The sequence below is a fragment of the Lithobates pipiens genome, unplaced genomic scaffold (assembly GCF_037356315.1).
Source record: "Lithobates pipiens isolate NorthernLeopardFrog02 unplaced genomic scaffold, aLitPip1_a1.2 Scaffold_18, whole genome shotgun sequence".
NCBI classification, from domain to species: Eukaryota; Metazoa; Chordata; class Amphibia; order Anura; family Ranidae; genus Lithobates; species Lithobates pipiens.
Genome location: NW_027507758.1, coordinates 644,740,228 through 644,756,876, shown reverse-complemented (window position 1 = coordinate 644,756,876; position 16,649 = coordinate 644,740,228). Strand labels below are relative to the sequence as shown.

Here is a 16,649-nt window from a genome sequence, read left to right as displayed (position 1 = left end):
TTTGGTCCGAAGCAGAATCGGATCGCATGGGTGTTCACACCATGCGATCCGAGTTTGCAGATCGCACTGCGATATGCGAACTGATCTGGGGGTGTCATTAACATTTCACTGACACTCCCAGCAGTTCGCATAGGGCAGTGTGAACTGCCGCCGGGAGGCATGCGATGCGGGAACCCGCCGCGGATTCGTGGCGTTCCCGCATCGCTCCAGTGTGAACCCAGCCTAATAAGCGATAGTTTTTCTAATCGCTGTATTAGTGTCACAGGTGACGCTAGTTAGGCAGGTAGGTATTTAGGTTCGCCGCAGCTTTTTATAGTGCCAGGGACCCCCATATACTACCGCATAAAGCCCCCTGATTGCCCCCTAGTTAACCCTTTCACCAGTGATCACCATATAACTGTTACAGGTGACGCTGGTTGGTTAGTTATTTTTTTATAGTTTCAGGGCACCCGCCATTTATTACCTAGTCTCACTAGTGTACCCCTAAATTTAGGGGTGTCTACTTTCCAAAATGGGGTCATTTGGGGGGGGGGTTTGTGCCATCTTGTCATTTTATGGCCTTCAAAACTGTAACGCCCTTAGAAAGCCTGAAGGCGGTGCTTGGTTTTCGGGGCCCCGTACGTGGCTAGGCTCCCAAAAAGTCCCACATTCCATGGACTCAACATGCCTCTCAGCAAATAGCTTGGGGTGTCTACTTTCTAAAATGGGGTCATTTGTGGGGGGTTTGTGCCATCTTGGCATTTTATGGCCTTCAAAACTGTAATAGGTAGTGAGAAGTGAAATCAAAAATTTACGCCCTTAGAAAGCCTGAAGGCGGTTCTTGGTTTTCGGGGCCCCGTACGCGGCTAGGCTCCCAAAAAGTACCACATATGTGGTATCCCCGTACTCAGGAGAAGCAGCAGAATTTATTTTGAGGTGTCATTTCACATATGCCCATAGCATGTGTGAGCAATATATCATTTAGTGACAACTTTGTGTAAAAAAAAAAAAAAATTTTTTTTTTTTTTCATTATTCAATCGCTTGAGGCAAAAAAATAAAATATTCAATGGGCTCAACATGCCTCTTATCAATTTCCTTAGGGGGTCTACTTTCCAAAATGGGGTCATTTTACGATTATATCGCAAAAAATAAAAATCGCAGAGTCAGTCAAATACCTTTAAAAGAAAGCTCTATTTGTGGGAAAAAAAGGACGCAAATTTTGTTTGGGTACAACATTGCATGACCGCGCAATTACCAGTTAAAGCAGCGCAGTGCCAAATTGTAAAAAGACCTCTGGTCATTTACCAGCAAAATGGTCCGGTCTGAAAGTGGTTAATATCCATACCAGACCTGAAGGACCTGGTATGCTCTTGGAGGGGAACCCATGCCTTTTTTTTTTTTCAATTAAAGTTGCCTGGCCTGGGGGCAACTTAAGCTCATGTTGTAAGTCGCCCCATGTTGCCCTGTGATTCACACTCAAGTCGTGTCCAAGTTGCCTCCCAAAGTCGCTCTGGAAGTCGTGTTGCCCCTGTGTGAATGGACTGTTAATGATACGGCGCGCGCTATTATGAATTGCACCGGCATATTATGTGTTGTGCTTATGTCTGCGCCGGTTCATACGCTCAGTTGATAATTTATCTGGCGTACAAATGGCGGTATGAACCGGCACAGCGCATTCATCTTAGTAAATCAGCCCCCATGTGTGTATTTTCTATGTGATGTGACAATAATAAATCTTCTATCTTACAGATGATATTCTCTCTCATTTTCTTGGTTTAGAGTGGAGATCCAATGGATATAGAATTTGAGGTGAAATCAGAAGAAGAAGAGAGGTATGTGAGGGATGATCAGCAGTCTATGGAGGAGGATGGAATAACGGGGACATTTATAGACGAGGACACTCCTACAGAGATCAGCACAGGTGGGTCATTAACACTAAATACATTCCTCCACCCATACTGCTCACTGATTGGTCCAGAGTAGGGCGGGGGCTGGGTGATATCAGCCTGTAATCCCCTGGTCACTTTCCTGAGCTGTGTTCCCCGTCCTGTATTCCTGGATTTCTCTCCGATAATCTTCCTTCTCTGTGCTGCCGACACAATTTATGTATCTAGACTGGATTTATGGAGATTCTGGGGATCAGCTGGCAGCAAAATGTTCATTTTCACCATAGATGTTACTAGATCTAGACACCTGGGGTATGTGATTTGGGTCTTCTGCCCCATACCCGGGTATGACAAGATCTCTGACAGAACAATCCCCCCAGGATTACTTGTTGTGTTGTCTGCTGGCTGTGCCGGGTGGAGGGATATGTCTGTATAGTCTCAGACCCAAGTCACTGAGTGCAGTCTCAGGAGATGGGAGGCAGCGGTGTGGGACCTCTGCAACTTGTCTCATGTAATCATTTCATCTTCCACTGATTACTGAATACCAATATTATGAGTCCTGACCCTTACACTGTATACTTTATATTCTACATTACATACTCCTGACCCTTACACTGTATACTTTATATTCTACATTACATACTCCTGACCCTTACACTATATACTTTATATTCTACATTACATACTCCTGACCCCTGCACTTTATACTCTATATTGTACATTACATCATTCTGATACTATATAGTCCTATCTGTTGTATCTTATACAATATGTTGTACATTACATAGTCCTGACTTCTTTTGCACCCATTTCCTACCAGCTGGACATTTTATATCGGATGATGTGATTGGAGCACAGACTTTTACATGGTGATAATAATGTGATAACATCCTCAGACTTTGGAACCTTAAACAGAAAGTGATAATGGGGGAGGAGTCAATAGCCCACTGATGGGGGTCTTCAGGATCAGTCCAGTCCTCATCTTTGTTGTTCTCCCCCCATCCTCACTCTCTGACCTCTGGTGGGGCTCAGCCCCGCTGTTATTCATGACTAAATCATGGACTAAATAAGGAAGGTCAGGACTTCTTGTGTTGGGAAGATGGCAATGAGTGATAGAGGAGGGAGGGGACACTCGTCCTATAATCCCCTCATCACTGTCACTCCTATAAAAGACAGTTCTCGTTGTTTCCTCCCTCTCTGACTAAGGTCCATGAATAAAGAAATGATCTGGTAGGAGATCAGAGGACCCATTTACTAGTTACCTTGAGGGGGGAATTGTAAGATCCTCAGAGACAAAGCTGCCTGATGTGGGCGGAGTCCTGATTTAGGGGAACCAATCAACTCATATCTAGTAATAATCTTTGTATTTCTATTTTAGTAGATGGACGGGAGATGAGGAAAACCTCAGAGGATTGTCTCACTTTGTCTCCAGACTGTAAAGTAGAAGATGAGGACATCACACAGTATAGTCCAGGAGAAAACCCGACTACCTCAAATGTCCATCCGGCACCACACAGTGTAGATGGACCATCGTATTCCTCTTATCCTGAGGAACCTCAGACTGTGCGGGACGGGGCCGTCCTTCCAACAGAGAAGAGCTTTTCCTGTACTGAGTGCGGGAAGTGTTTTCCTTCTAAATCCCAACTTAATGTGCATATAAGATCTCACACAGGAGAGAAGCCGTTTTCCTGTCCTGAGTGCGGGAAATGCTTTTCAGTGAAGTCCAGTCTTTCCAAACATCAGAGATCTCACACGGGGGAGAAGCCGTATTCCTGCCCTGAGTGTGGGAAATGTTTTTCAGTGAAGTCCAAACTTTCCATACATCAGAGATCTCACACTGGGGAGAAGCCGTATTCCTGTCCTGAGTGTGGTAAATGTTTTTCAGAAAAGTGCAACCTTTACACACATCAGAGATCTCACACGGGGGAGAAGCCGCATTCCTGTCCTGAGTGCGGGAAATGTTTTTCACAGAAGTCCATTCTTTCCGCACATCAGAGATCTCACACGGGGGAGAAGCCGCATTCCTGTCCTGTGTGCGAGAAATGTTTTTCAGAGAAGTCCAGTCTTTCCAGACATCAGAAATCTCACACGGGAGAGAAGCCACATTTGTGTCCTGAGTGCGGGAAATGTTTTTCAAAGAAGTCCAATCTTTATACACATCGGAAATCTCATACGGGGGAGAAGCCGCATTTGTGTCCTAAGTGTGGGAAATGTTTTTCAAAGAAGTCCAATCTTTATACACATCAGAGATCTCACACAGGGGAGAAGCCGTATTCCTGTCCTGAATGCGGGAAATGTTTTTCACAGAAGTCCAGTCTTTACAAACATCAGAGATCTCACATGAGGGAGAAGCCGTATTCGTGTCCTGAGTGAGGGAAATGTTCCTCACTGAAGTCCTGTCTTCCTGTACATCAGGGATCCCACACAACCCTCGAGGTGTATTAGTGCCTTGAGTGCGGGAAATGTCTTCTATATGAATGTTGCTGGACATCACAGCTCTCATGTGGGGAAGAAGCACACCCTGATATACACCTCAGATATACTCCATGGCTGATCTCCATCATGGAAGAAACAGTTGATAAGGAGATCAGAGATCACCAAAGACATGGATGAAGTGTTGTACCATGTCGGCCATTGATAGCAGGAGAAAAATAAAAATGGAGTCATTTCCTCTCATCCATTTTGTAGCTTTTGTAAATATTTAAATAAAATAGTTGAATGAATGAATGAATGTCGCACTCATTCCTCCCACTGTGAGGTCATTTCTTTGTAATTCTAAACACATTTTATTAGAAAAGAGTGCAGTTGTTGTGACATTTATAAAGGAAATGTTACCAAAGCAGCACACAGACCCCCCTGAGGTTCTTCTGTGTATTTGGGGGTCTTTGTGCTGCTTATAAAAAAAGAAGCCGGCAATAAAATGTCATTTTCTGTAAATTTAAACTGATTAATTTTTCCTTTGTAAAATGTCACATTTTCTGTAGCCCATCCAACAGAAAGAATGAAAAACTGTATAGAGACCCCCAAAATATATATCAGTCCCTTTGTTTTCCTCCCCCCTTTCCCTCTCTCTTCCCTCCTTTTTTCTCTTCCTCCCTTTCCTTTCCCCCTTTCTCTCTAAACCCCCAAACCCCTCCCCCCCCTGTTTTTCTTTCCCCTTTTTCTCCTCATCTTTTCTATTTAGGTCGTTGGATTGTATATTATTCTTATTCCATCTTTATCAACCAATTAATATTGTTGTGAGTGTGGTATGGAATCTTAATGAAGATCTCAGCGATTATTCTCAGTGCCTCCAACCTTACGGTCATTTTATACATTGTATTCTGATTGTCAGTGCATATCACAATCCTTTCCTGAGTTAGTTAATTTATGGGGTTTTCTTACCAAAGTATATAATATCTCCCAACAAATGAATAAGTAAAATCATTTTGACTTTATTAATTAGCGAGTATATTCATACAATTTCATACATATATTTTCTGGTGATTGAGACTTCACACATACATTATTAAACCATCAATATTTTTACTGAGGAAAACTAATAGAATTACTCAAGGGAGTCCAGATTGATCTGTTGGAAAAATATGTGTGGTAATTCACCTTTTATATTCAAGAACACAATATCGCTTGTCGCTCAGGGGAGTGGTCCTCCAAACTTCTCCGGCCGGAAGAAATTTGAAGTACATCTCTCAGAGTCCGCAGAACAATAATGCCAATTTGAACTGATTATTAAACCAACAGAGCTTCAGAAATGACATGGAGCAAAAAAAACTTCGCTGGGATCACAGAAATCTAAATTGATATACATTTTTGTTGAAATTCCTTAAAACACGGTTATAATAATGCACCCCTCGACAGTCAATAAACATCAATACATAACCTCTAAAATATGATTCCTATCATTTACAAGAGCGGATATAAAATAGAATTTGTGTGGTCTGGATCTTAACAATCAGCTCAAAAAGGGAAGATGTCCGCCAAAATCTACGAACATCGAAAGGTTTCAGTCATAAAGCCCAGCAAGATGGGGAGTGGTCAAATATCAGCAGACTTCTTGATGTCGGAGGTGCATCTGGTGTGGGGTCTGTGATCCTCTACTTAGGGCTTTCCCAACCTTTATACCATTTTGGGGCAATACACCTATAAAATTTATCATGAGCTCAGCCCAGAAGGTTCGGCTTATTCATCATTGGTTGGGGAAATTTTTATGATCGGCCAGGTACCAACTGTAATATTATCTTCAGCCACTGGGGGTGCCTGAGGATAACAAATGTGTATTCAACTTAATTTGTTAAAAGAAGGGATATATATATATTTTTTATTTAATGAGTGTTTTCTATATTTTGGGGATGTGAATATATGTCTATATTTTAAGTTTTAAGTGTTTCCTTACAGCGTCTCAAATGAACTTTGAACATTCAGGACACAATCCCATTTACTTTTCTAATAGAGGTGTCTTATCTGTCCTGTTGGGGTAGACCTCCACCTCGTATCTTAGTCATTGTCTCATTGACATTTGAGTCCATATTGAGGTTGACTTTAGGATACCTGTTCACTCTCTGATACAATAGATTTATTTATTTAAACCTTCCTTGAATAAAAAGTTTTTGTGGCTTCAGTCTGAGTCAGCTTGAGACTTTTGTTTGTCGCAGTCCAGCTTTTCGATGGGTCATATAAATTGGTCAACTAATTCCAATGGGAAGGGAAAGTGTTCCTTTGGTATCGCTGATTTAGATTTTACCAGACTAAAACAAGAATAACAAAATATAATATTTTGAGGTATATGTTATGACAGCACTGACACCAGCACCGTGATAGAGAACACTGACACCAGCACCGAGATATAGAGCACTGACACCAGCACGGAGATAGAGAGCACTGACATCAGCACCGTGATATAGAGCACTGACACCAGCACCGTGATAGAGTGCACTGACACCAGCACCAAGATAGAGAGCACTGACAGCAGTACTGATACCAGCAACTCGCTGCTGGGCCCCAAACATATGACACTGCTCAACCTCTTCAAACAGGAGGGTACAGGCATATAGTACGGTGTGCTTTTTTTGTACAAGGAAGTGAGCCAAATGTAGAAAAAAGGTCTGTGTGCTCGATTAAATAAATTGTTTATAGAGATATACATGGTCTACTGGTCACATGTGTTGAATTCCTCCGAGATCCATGCCTCATTCATTTTTAGAAATGTGAGGTAGTCAACACTGTCGTGAGCTAGGCGAGTGCGCTTATCGGTCACGATCCCCTCTGCTGCGCTGAACGTCCTTTCGGACAGGACACTGGATGAGGGGCAAGCCAACAGTTCCATTGCAAATTGGGCAAGCTCTGGCCAGAGGTCAAGCCTGCCCACCCAGTAGTCCAGGGGTTCATCACTCCTCAGAGCGTCCACATCGGCCGTTAACCCGATGTAGTCGGACACCTGATGGTCTAGGCGTTCCCTGATGCTGGATCCGGATGACACCTGTCGATGGGTCAGCTGAAAGAATGACCTCATATCAGAAGTCACCAACACATCTTCAAACCGCCCTCTTCTTGCAGGCGCTGTTGGATTGGTACCCGCAACTCCTTCTCTGGCAGTGGGAATTGCTCCTCTGCCAGTGCACACAAAAGCAAAATGCAGCATTTCTCAAAGCAAGGCCTGGAAGTGCTCCATTCTGACAGCTCTCTGTGACGGTGGTAACATTTCCGCCATTTTGTGTTTGTACCGTGGGTCTAAGTACGTTGCCACCCAGTATAGGTCCTTGACCCTTATGCTTTTTATACGTGGTCCCTGTTAAAACACTGGAGCATGAAGGCCCCCATTTGCACTAAACTGGAAGCGGTGTGGTGGCCAGGCTCCTGCTCATCATCCAGGATAATGTCGTCTCTTCGTTCTCCTCTCCCCATCCACGCACAACAACAGGGATCCTAGAAAGGGTTAAATCGTGCTCTTCTTGGTCCTCCTCATCCGCCCCAGCAACATCCTCCTCTGACTCCTCTTCAGACTCCTGTTGTTGACTTGTCTCAGATAGAGTAGCCCCCCTGGGAATTCATCCAGCCTTGCGACTTCCTCATCTTCCCGCTCCTGCTCCTCCACGGCTTGATCAATGACACGACGCAATGCATGCTCCATAAAGAAGGCATAAGGTACCATGTCACTGATGGCGCCATGGCTGCGACTGACCACTTTGGTGATCTCATCAAATGGCCGCAGAAGTCTGCATGTGTCGCGCAAGAGCAGCCACTGGCGCGGTGAAAAAAAAACCAGCTCCCCGGAACCTGTTCTGCCGCAGAGTTCATACAGGTAGACGTTAACTGCACGTTTCTGCTGGAGCAGCCTATCAAGCATATAGAAGGTTGAGTTCCATCGCATTGGGCAATCGCAAATAAGATGTCTGACCGGCAGATTGTGTTGCCGCTGAATGTCAGCAAAGCGAGCCATGGCCGTGTAAGATCTTCTGAAATGGGCCGAGATTTTGCTTGCCTGCCGCAAGATGTCCTGGACGCCAGGGTATTTGACAACGAATTGCTGCACGACCAAGTTTAAGACGTGTGCCATGCATGGCACGTGAGGAATTTTGCCCTGTTTCAATGTGCTAAGCATATTGGCACCATTATCACACACCACTTTACCAACTGTCAATTTGAGTGGTGTTAGCCACTGATCTGCCTGTGAATCCAAAGCTAAAAGGAGTGCAGGGCCAGTGTGGCTCTTGGCTTCCAGGCACAACAGACGCAGCACGGCATGGCAACGTCTCACCTAGCATGTCGAATAGGTTCTGGGGAGCTTGGGCGGCACAGCGGAAGAGATGTTAGCAGCGGAAAAGGAGGAGTCAGCCGAGGAGGAGAGGGAGGAGGATGGAGTAGGAGGAGGAGGAGAAGAAGAGCCAGGCCTGCATGCAATCCATGGTAGTAAAACCAAATCTACACGGGTGCCATGGGTTACATGCTTGATGGCTGTCAGAAGGTTCACCCAGTGGGCAGTAAAAGTGATATACCTTCCCTGCCCGTGTTTGCTAGACCACATGTCTGTGGTCAGATGTATCTTGGCACCGACACTGTGTGCCAGAGATACATTCACTTGCCGCTGAACATGGCCATATAGCTCTGGGATGCCCTTCTGCGAGAAATACTTCCTTCCTGGAAGCTTCCATTGGTGTTCCAATGGCCACAAATTTGCGAAAGGCCTCCGAGTCCACCAGTTTATATGGCAGTAGTTGGCAGACTATCAGTTCTGACAAGCCAGCCTTCAACCGTTGGGCAAGAGGGTTATCCGGCATCATAATTTTTTTACGCTCAAATATTTGGCCCATGGAAGCCTGCCATTTGCAGAAAAACGTGAGCTTGGCATGATGGAAGGTGGAGTGGAGGACAATTGTGAGGAGAGGGGAGAAGTAGAAGACGAGGCTGGATGGTGAGAGCCTGGAGTGTGGCTTTGTGTGTTCCCTTGCTTCCACTGGGCTCGGTGATGGCAGCTCATGTGCCTTCTTAAGGCGGTCATCCCTAGGTGAGTGCTGGGCTTACCGCGACTTATGCGTTGACTGCAAAGATTGCAGATGGCAACACTATTTTCAGCACTGGACACGTTAAAAAAAGCCCACACTGCGGAGCCATGTGCCGGCGTCCTGGGAGCACCAGATGTGACCGTACATGGTCGATGACTCGCTCCTGATACATTCGCATTCTGCTTTGCCCCTCCTGTGCAATTAAGTTTTCCTGCTTCTCCTCCCTATCTGCTGATCCATATCTCCCTCTGAACTCTCCTCTCTTGTGGGCACCCACGTGGCATCACTAGACATGTCATCATCGACGTCACCTTCGCCACCACTATAATTAGAGATCTCGGAGTAGACAGCAACAGCGGGGACAAACCTCCTCCTTGGGCTGATCTGGGTACTGTCGTCAGACTGCCGAGTGGTGGTTGTTGCTACCTCCTCTTCCTGATACAATGCCAAGAGTGGCTGCGCATCAGAAATGTCTTGATATGGATCAGAAAATAATTCCTGTGACTCAAGCAGAAGGTATATGGTGGTGTTGGTGGTAGTGTCTTTGGGGGTGCACATAGCAGAGAGTGAAGAAGAGGATGCAGATCGAGAGAATGAGGAGGGTGCAGAAGAGTAAAGCTGAATGAGCCACTCAACCAAGTCTGGAGCGTCCTTTGACGTAATCGCACGCACCTTCCGCAATTTGCACTTTGGCACAAGTCTGTTGCTCCTGCCCTACCCCTACCACCCCTGTGGCCTCTTCCTCTGCCGGTCATTTTTTAAATGACCCTGTGACAAAAGTCTTGTTTTTGGGGGCCACTGGTCAATCACACCAGTTATAATACTTTTTTTACTGCGTTTGTCACTCTTTGTAGTATCGCTGCAGAACCGCTCAGAAGTCACAATGCTGCACAGTGGAAATGCACTATACTATGCTTTCTATATGTACAAGTATTATATATGTGTATTACACACTTATATACTGCACACCAAATAGTACACCTATACCAGTCCTTACAAGGACCTTTGTGGACCTAGTAGCTAGTGATTTGCAGACTGTCCCTCAGTCCCTACACTGATAAAGGACTGCTGCAGAATAGGGCAGCAGTCAGCAGCAGTGCACCACAACCCTATATATTGTACACCTATACCAGTCCTTACAAGGACCTTTGTGGAACTAGTAGCTAGTGATTTGCAGACTGTACCTTAGTCCCTACACTGATAAAGGACTGCTGCAGAATAGGACAGTAATCTACAGCAGTGCACCACAACCCTATATATTGTACACCTATACCAGTCCTTACAAGGACCTTTGTGGACCTTGTAGCTAGTGATTTGCAGACTGTACCTCAGTCCCTACACTGATAAAGGACTGCTGCAGAATAGGGCAGTAATCTATAGCAGTGCACCACAACCCTATACTGTATATTGTACACCTATACCAGTCCTTACAAGGACCTTTGTGGACCTAGTAGCTAGTGATTTGCAGACTGTACCTCAGTCCCTACACTGATAAAGGACTGCTGCAGAATAGGGCAGTAATCTACAGCAGTGCACCACAACCCTATATATTGTACACCTATACCAGTCCTTACAAGGACCTTTGTGGACCTAGTAGCTAGTGATTTGCAGACTGTACCTCAGTCCCTACACTGATAAAGGACTGCTGCAGAATAGGGCAGCAGTCAAGTATAATATTCTTTCTATATTTGGAAGAAATTATATTATACGTGTACAACTTAAAAGGACCTTTGTGGACCTAATAGTAATAGATAGTGATTAAACTGACTGTCCCTGCTGCACACAGCATCCTGTCCCTCCCTGCACTGACAAAAGACAGGCTGCTGCAATCACCAGCACAGCAGTGCACTCAACCCTATATACTGTACTACACCTATTTGTGTGTTGAATGGTGTTGCGCTCCACACAAAAAATAAAATTTTAAATATAGATATATACCTTAATATATAATACACAAATAATTATGGAATAGCTGCATGTGGCTGATTAACCACTTGCCGACCAGCGCACGCCGATGTACGTCGACAGAATGGCACGGGCAGGCAAATGGGCGTACATGTACGTCCCTTTAAATTTGCCGCCCTGCCATCGGGAGCGCACCGCCGGTGGCGCGCTCCCACGCTGGTCGGGACCCCCGTGAGTCCTGTCGCGGGACCCGCGGGCTCGATCGCCGTGGGCATACCCGCGATCATCTCACGGAGCGGCCGAATGAAGAAATGCCGTTGTAAACAGCATTTCTCCATTCTACCTACCAACTAGTGACGCTGAGCGACAATTTTGAAAAAAACGCATTATTTTTTACTTTTTGTTATAATAAATATCCCCCAAAAATATAAAAAAAAATTTTTTCCCTCAGTTTAGGCCGATACGTATTCTTCTACATATTTTTGGTAAAAAAAAATCGCAATAAGCGATTATTGATTGGTTTGCGCAAAAGTTATAGCGTTTACAAAATAGGGATAGTTTTATAGCATTTTTATTAATAATTTTTTATTATTTTTTTTTACTAGTAATGGCGGCGATCAGCGATTTTTATTGTGACTGCGACATTGTGGGGGACCCATCGGACATTTTTGACACATTTTTGGGACCATTGTCATTTATACAGTAATCACTGCTATATAAATGCAGTGATTCCTGTGTAAATGACCCTGGCAGTGAAGGGGTTAACCAGTGGGTGGCAGTGTAGGGGTTAAGTGTAGAGGTCGACCGATATATCGGCCGATATTTGCAGTTTTTTAAATAATCGGCATCGGCCGATTGTGCTGATAAAAAGCCGATTTAGAACAGCGGGACTTTGAAATGACTTCTGTAATAGAAGTCAGTGCAAGTTGACTGAGTCGTCATAGCAACCCTTTCCTCCTCTCTGGGCTGCCAAGAAAAGAACATAAAGATCCAATGTTTACACTTCTGAATGAATGAAGTCATCTCAGTGTGTAGAAGTTCTCAGTTTAACCATTTAAAGACTAAATCTTTTCTGACACTTGTTGCTTACAAGTAAAAATGCTGTATTTTCTGCCAGAAAATCACTTAGACCCCCCAAAAATTATATATATTTTGTTAGCAGAGACCCTAGGGAATAAAATAGCGGTTGTTGCAATATTTTATGTCACACGGCATTTGCACAGAGGTCTTTCAAATGCATTTTTTTGGGAAAAAAATACACTATTCAAAAAATAAAAATAAAATAAAAACAGTAAAGTTAGCCCATTTTTTTTTGTCCAAAAGTTTTGACTACCTGTTTTTATTTAATATATAGGTTTTTTTTTTTGTATCTAAATCATACATACAAGTAAACTGATTGGAGGTTTGTTTTGTTTAATAAATGTTTAAATGTAAGAAATTTTCTGTATCACTTATGAAGGCGGCTTCCACACTGGAGCGGGCAGGCGTTGATGGTAAAACGCAAGTTTTAGCGGCTCTTTACCATCATTTTAGCGGTGCTATTTGGCTGCTAGTGGGGCACATATAACCCAGCTAGCGGCCAAGGAAGAGGTTAAATGAGCCCATGAAGCACCGCTGCCAAATCGCATTGCATGCGCTCCGGCAGTGGTGCCCATTCATATCAATGGGCAGGAGTGGTGGAGGAGCGGTATACACCACTCCAAACGTGCTGCTTGCAGGACTTTTTTTTTTTAAGATCCTGCCAGCGCATCGCCTCAGTGTGAAAGCGCTCTGTCTTTCACACAGACTGCAGGGGAGCCATTTTGCAGGCGCTTTACAGGCGCTATTTTTAGCCCAAAAGCGCCTTAAAAAACGCCCCAGTGGGAAAGGTGTGTTAGATCAAGGGGGATTAAAAATAAATAAATAAAATAAAATCGGCCTAACATATCGGCCCAAAAAATCGGCATCATATATCGGCTATCGGCCGCCATGATTTCTAAATATCGGCATCGGCCAGAGAAAAACCCATCTCGGTCGACCTCTAGTTAAGTGTTCCTAGGGGTGTGTTACTAACTGTGGGGGGGTTGGGCTTTCATTTAGTGAACACTGATCTCTGCTCCAATCCCATGGAGCAGAGATCAGCGTCACTAGTTGCTAAGCAGAACAGGGAGATGCTGTTTACAATGGCATCTCTCCATTCAGCCGCCCCGTGAGACGATCGCGGGTATGCCCACGGCGATCGAGTCTGCAGGACCCATGACTGGACTCACGGGGATCCCGACCAGCACGTGAGAGCACCACCGGTGGCATGCTCGCGATGGCAGGGTGGCAAATTTAAAGGGACGTACAGGTACGCCCATTTGCCTGCCCATGCCATTCTGCCGACGTACATTGGCGGTCACCGGTAGGGAACCGGTTAAAAAGTACCCACAGTGCTATGTACGCTATAGTACCAAAAGCAAGGTCCATAAAAGACATGGATGAGCGAGTTTGGGGTGGAGGACCATGACTGACCTTCACAGAGTCCTGACCTCAACCCGATAGAACACCTTTGGGATGAATTAGAGCGGAGACGACAAGCCAGGCTTTCTCGTCCAACATCAGTGCCTGACCTCACAAATGCACTTCTGGAGGAATGGTCAAACATTCCCATAGACACACTCCTAAACCTTGTGGACAGCCTTCCCAGAAGAGTTGAAGCTGTTATAGCTGAAAAAGGGCGGAGCCAACTCAATATTGAACCCTACGGACTAAGACTGGGATGTCATTAAAGTTCATAAGAGTGTAAAGGCAGGCGTCCCAATACTTTTGGTAATATAGTGTATCTCAGAATGAATAAACACGGGTCATAGTGATTAATACAGCCAGGGATCTCATACCCACAGAGCGGCTACAAATCCTGTGCGTGTTTCCCTCCTGTACCAGAACTTCCTCAGGAGGCCTCAGGTGGGTTGTGACCTTGATCTGTATTGAGGTCAATGTACAAGGAGATCACATATTATCACTGGGTGTGTGCATGTGTCCCCGAGTCTGATAGAAGAGGAAGGAACCGATAAATCACATCACGTGGTGGAGGAAACATCGATTTATTGGACATTGAAGGACCATTATAATGTTTTGAATGAAGGACTGTCACATTATCTGATGGGATTGCTCTGCATTGTGGAGAATGTTATATATTATTTATCTCAATGACATCAACAATGGGGTTTATTTTATCTCACTGACACCAACAATGGAGCTTGTTTCTCCCTCCGACACCAACTATGGAACTTATTTTATCTCAGTGACACCAACAATGGGACTTATTTTATCTCACTGTCACCAACTTTGGGGCTTATTTTATCTCACTGTCACCAACTTTGGGGCTTATTTTATATCACTGACAACAAAAAAAGGCACTTATTGTATCACATTGACACCAACAATGTTTTTTTTATCACACTGACACCAATGATGGATGTCAAGGAAATCATGCCCATGGTGACTTACCAACTGGAGTGAGAGTCTTGATTGGTGGAGGAGGATGAGGGGAGGGCTTTCTCTGGGAAGATAAAACCAACTATGATACGGTTCTCGCACTCTGGTGGAGTGGACATATCCGGGTCGCACTCTGGTGGAGTGGACAGGTCCGGGTCGCACTCTGGTGGAGTGGCCACGTCCGGGTCGCACTCTGGTGGAGTGGACAGGTCCGGGTCGCAGTCTGGTGGAGTGGCCACGCCTGGGTCGCACTCTGGTGGAGTGGACAGATCCGGGTTGCACTCTGGTGGAGTGGACAGGTCCGGGTCACACTCTGGTGGAGTGGACAGGTCCGGGTCGCACTCTGGTGGAGTGGACAGGTCCGGGTCGCACTCTGGTGGAGTGGACAGGTCCGGGTCGCACTCTGGTGGAGTGGCCACGTCCGGGTCGCACCCTGGTGGAGTGGACACATCCGGATCTCACAGTGGTGGAGTGGCCACGTCCAGGTCTCACTCTGGTGGAGTGGACACAGCCTGCGATACTGCTGACCACCACTGGAGGGAGACTCTCCCACATTTATCTGTCTGGACACACACAGGCAGATACAAGTCTTTCATACAATCTCATACTATCTAAGGCAGGGGTGCGCAACCTTTTGAAGAGCGAGGGCCGCTTAAGTAACTTGGTAACTAGTCACGGGCCACAATGAGCGGGCCGATGACAGGTCCAAGTCCACTCTGCATATGCAGAGCTGACACAGACACAGCCCACTCAACTCTATGGGCCCTCAGATGAGATCTGCCCAGATGGAAGGGGACAGATCACTCCCCTTCTGTCTTTTTTTTTATCAGATTGGAGGTAGGTGGGTGTAAGTGGCCACAAGTCCGTTTACATCTGCGGTTCAATAGAAGTGAACGGATGTTCTTAGGCTGCTCTCACACTGATGCGCTGTGGTTTCCCCACACTGAGGGGGCAGCGCAGTGCATCTGTGGCTTATCTCTGCTTATTATATCCTGCAGGGGTGGTGCACTTTCGGAGGTGCATCAAACCCGCCAGTAATAGCAGAAGTCTATGGCTCAGTGCAGGTAACCTGCAGGTGTTCTGCGCTGCACCTGCGGATCAGTTTGAAAGCAGCCCAGATATGCCCACATACACACCAATTTTAGTAATAAACTTACCTTTAACAACAGTCTTCCATTCAGGTCAGCTTATGCGGCTCTGCTCCGCAACCAATTGCTTCTTCTACCACCGGCTTCATTCATAACACTCTTGCTCTGGGATGGTGGGTCGGCAACCCACAATCTGGACTTGCCATCCCAGAGCAGGAGGTCACAAGCTACATCAGAGGGCTCCACAGGCCACATGGGGCCCCCGGGCCACTGGTTGGGCACCCTTTGATCTAAGGAGTGTGGAGCAGACAAGAGATCCCCACACACTTCTGAGGATCCCCAAGTGATCCTTCAATCATGAATCCTGGCGTGATGACTTCTTCCCCTGCCCCCCCACCCCCGCACACATGATTTAGGGCAGACTGCCTAAAGTGTGTGATGTGAGTGGTGTGCTGCAGGGCTATTACAAGGGGGGCGGGAGGGGCACCTGCCCTGGGCGGTCTCCAAATCTTTGATGGGGGTGCACTAGGAGTTTTTGCTGCTTCTCCTGCCTGACAGGGGAGCGATTCGATTCCCCCAACTTTTCCATTCCAGCAACTTCAACTCTGCCTCATCTCTCTTGGAGCCATTAATGACTTGTTTCCTTCAGAGTTCCCCTCCCCCTATCGGCTTGTTCTCCTTCCCGGTGTTCTATCAAAATAGCGAATTCATCGAGATTTCCAATCACGTCACTTCTGATTAGTGTAAAGCGTTAGGGATGAGCTGAGCACCCCCCCACCCCCAGTTCGGTTTGCACCAGAAAATGCGAACAGGCTTATATGCAAGTTATTGC

At 45.8% G+C, this 16,649-nt stretch overlaps 1 protein-coding gene across 1 annotated transcript; it reads left to right on the top strand.

The window, feature by feature from the left end:
• The first annotated feature begins 1,705 nt into the window (after positions 1-1,705).
• LOC143989769 (uncharacterized) lies at positions 1,706-4,589 on the top strand. Its single transcript, XM_077490039.1, has 2 exons — positions 1,706-1,901; positions 3,245-4,589. The coding sequence occupies exons 1-2, from the start codon at positions 1,772-1,774 to the stop codon at positions 4,237-4,239; spliced, it is 1,125 nt and encodes a 374-aa protein (XP_077346165.1). The 5' UTR covers positions 1,706-1,771; the 3' UTR covers positions 4,240-4,589.
• The last annotated feature ends 12,060 nt before the right edge of the window (positions 4,590-16,649 follow it).

Coding starts and splice junctions, on each gene's coding strand:
- LOC143989769 (XM_077490039.1), top strand. CDS start 1,772: ATGGATATAGAATTTGAGGTGAAATCAGAAGAAGAAGAGAGGTATGTG. Junction 1,902..3,244: donor TCCTACAGAGATCAGCACAG/GTGGGTCATTAA, acceptor TTTCTATTTTAG/TAGATGGACGGGAGATGAGG.